This window comes from Sipha flava, unplaced genomic scaffold (assembly GCF_003268045.1).
Source record: "Sipha flava isolate LNK unplaced genomic scaffold, YSA_version1 16150_pilon_pilon, whole genome shotgun sequence".
NCBI lineage: Eukaryota > Metazoa > Arthropoda > Insecta > Hemiptera > Aphididae > Sipha > Sipha flava.
Window position 1 is genome coordinate 1 of NW_020271805.1, and position 3,131 is coordinate 3,131.

Sequence of the window (3,131 nt, forward strand, 5' to 3'; positions counted from 1 at the left end):
GCCCCGTCTTGCCCCCCCCCTGGAGACGCCCATGCTTGAAATGCAAGGAAAATTTAATATAAGCAATAAATCTTACTAGATTTTAAAGTTGGAGGACTTTCAAATTGTTTCATTTCAAATGTTTTTTTGGTGACTTTTTTAATAATATGATCGTCGTTTGCAGATAAATCTGAAAAAATAAGAGCCTTATTTGCTTTATTACGGGCTTCTTCTAGGCTTCCTAAAACAATATTTATTATAAAACTATAATGATATGATTTATAAATTTATGTTATAAAACAATATTTAAATGTCTGAATTTATGTATGTATTGGTATGTTATCTACCTATTAAAAAGTATTTAAATCTTACCATATTTTCGTCCTAATATTCTCGCTGGTAACCAATTATACTCCAACTTATTTGGATATGCTTTTTTTTTCAATTAATCTTTTTGCACAATTCTTCGCTTTAGGCCATGCACACGTTTTTGTTTTTCTATTATACCATGCAGGACCGGATTTGACGGGGGGCATTAAGGGCATATGCCCCGGGCCCCCAAATTTTAGGGGCCTCCGAGACTCGAATCAGAAATATAAAAAAATTGCAATTTGGGTTCTCAAACTATATTAAAAAAAAAAAATATATAGTTTTGAAAATAAAAATTAATTAGGTATAAAATAAAAATTAAAATTTACTACAGTATACTACAGTCGTTATTATTGCATTATCACGGTGACGTAAAGTTGCGGGTTATATAATTACATGTGTATGTTTATACGAATATATATAAAAATCTTGTATGACTTGTTCAATTTCTTTAACATAAATAGTTATTTTTAGTTGTAACTATAAATATATTTTACGCATGGCATAAGTTTAGGTAGGTATGCAATTTTTGTTATGGACCATTTAGGGCCCCAAAATATTTTTGCCCTGGGCCCCCTAATTTTTAAATCCGGCCTTGATACCATGTCTCAGGCACAGATTTGATAGAATCTTCTTACAAAAAATTAATTACAATAAACATTTTTAACTAAGCTGTACCTAATGAAGTAAAGTTTAAACAATATAATGTAAAATAAATATATTTATTGAGATGTAACCAAATTAATATTATGTAGTTTCATAAAAATAAATTTTTAATAGAATAAAAAACAACTTATAACAGTGAATTAATACTAATATCTTAAAAATCTAAATTGTATTGGCCTTTAATACCATAATATTATAGAAATATTCCATATAGATAACTATGTAAAATATTAGAAACTTATTATTATAACTATAAGCTACCTATTTTGTGTTATATCGAAAAATGAAACATGCAATTTATAAGTAATGCAATTCGTTTAAATTATGAAATATTGATTTAAAAACTATAAGTAAAAAAAAAAAATTATCATTTATAAGAATAAGATAAAGTTTAAGTATGAACTATTGGCATAACAATTGAATTTCCATTGTGAACCAAGAATAACATTTTTTTTATGGATTTCACAATCTTCAAAGCATTTTAAATTTTCATCCAAATTTTGCACAATGAAAATATTAAATATTTTTGAATCTACAGGTTTTTCAAAAAGTGCTTTTTTTTTTCAAATGATTTTCCAACAATCATGATTTTGTTATTTGATGTCTTAATAATATTCAAACATTTAATAATTTCTCCAGATTTAGTCAAATATAACTTTCACAATCAACTTTAGTATTTAATTTGAATGTATTTTTTATTAATTTATAATACTGCAATCCATTAATATTTTTTACCAAAGGACCATTTTTACGACGTTTTAATAATGATGTTTGTTGATTTGCTGAGAGCTCTGATGAATTTGAATTGATGTTCTTATTATTATATATTTCATTATATCTATTAATTAATTGTTCAAGTGGCTTATCATGTTTCCTAATTTTAGAGTTGAGTGTTTTATTATAATTCTCAAATGGAAAGGCACTACAACTATCGAGTGGTCCATGATTTCTATAGTCATCAACTATATGTAAAAGACCATGAATGTTGTAAGAAACATGCTGACGACCATACATTTCTTCAAATGTTCTCACAAAGTAGTCCAATAATGATTCAGCATAATCTATATAACACATATAGTCTGGAATCAGTAGTATTAACATTGATATATATAAACTCAAAAAGTTGGTATATATATTCTTATTTAAAATGTCTTTAAGTACAACAACGCCAATATATAATAAAAATAGACGTAATTCCGTTGCTTTCCACCTACAGATGTCTTGAATATGTCTAGTCTTTCTTACAAATTCTGATTGAATAAATGGTTTCAGATCTAGAAGTAATTTACTTAACACATGAATACTTTTACTTGGAAGTCGAGTTTGCATTGGTCCTTTATGCATCCAAAGAGTAATAAGTTTCCGTGTAACTCCAAGACACACCAAATCCATATAGTCCAGAGGAAATGCACTAACTACATCTAAACCTTCTAACTCTACAAGCTTTGAAATCGTCTCAATATGTGAATCTTCATATGTCATATTTACATAGTCTTTATGTGTTTTTTTAACTGACTTGTTTTTAGAGTATGGAAAACAAACTTGTCTTTCATAATATTCACCTCTAGAATACATCTACTACATGAATAAAATCCTAAATGACCTTTGATATTTAAAATAAATGATTTTGCTGGTGCATCACAAGTGAATAATTTGATTCTAACCTGTATTATACTTCCATTCAAAACAATACCTTCAGTTATTAGTTCTTTTGCTTCTAATATGAAGTCAGATAAAAATTCATTTGTACATTTTGGTTTTGTATACCCATGGTAGATTCCAACCGGAAACACAGTTTTTTCTGCACCTATAATATAGGCCAATAAAGGCCAAAATTGGCTGTTACTGCTTTTGGTTAAAGGCAACCCATCAACTCCTATAGCAAGATTTATTTCAGTCAATTTAGTTGATGTAAATGTTTTGATACCATTTTTCAACCCAAAATGGTAATAGCGACCTGGAATAACCTTTCGGATATTTCCTATTGTTAATTTATGCCCTGCCAAAAGAGTTCGACAATCTTGAGGTAATTTTTCTGTTTTTATTAGTTCATAACATTTCATTAATTTTAATAATTTATCAACAGTAATTTGTGGAACATTACATTCAATAGCCCA

At 27.6% G+C, this 3,131-nt stretch overlaps 1 protein-coding gene and 1 long non-coding RNA gene across 2 annotated transcripts; both read right to left on the reverse strand.

The window, feature by feature from the left end:
- Positions 1 to 76: 76 nt before the first annotated feature.
- LOC112679454 lies at positions 77 to 610 on the reverse strand. The gene is made up of 2 exons (XR_003148214.1): positions 352 to 610; positions 77 to 220 (listed from the first exon to the last, which is right to left on the reverse strand). It is a non-coding gene; the product is annotated as an uncharacterized LOC112679454 (long non-coding RNA).
- A 1,888-nt stretch (positions 611 to 2,498) lies between these two features.
- On the reverse strand, positions 2,499 to 3,049 carry LOC112679453 (the record flags this gene model as incomplete). Its single annotated transcript, XM_025549247.1, has 1 exon — positions 2,499 to 3,049. A coding segment is annotated over one exon (551 nt), but the record flags the coding sequence as incomplete, so codon positions are not given.
- Between the last annotated feature and the right edge of the window lie 82 nt (positions 3,050 to 3,131).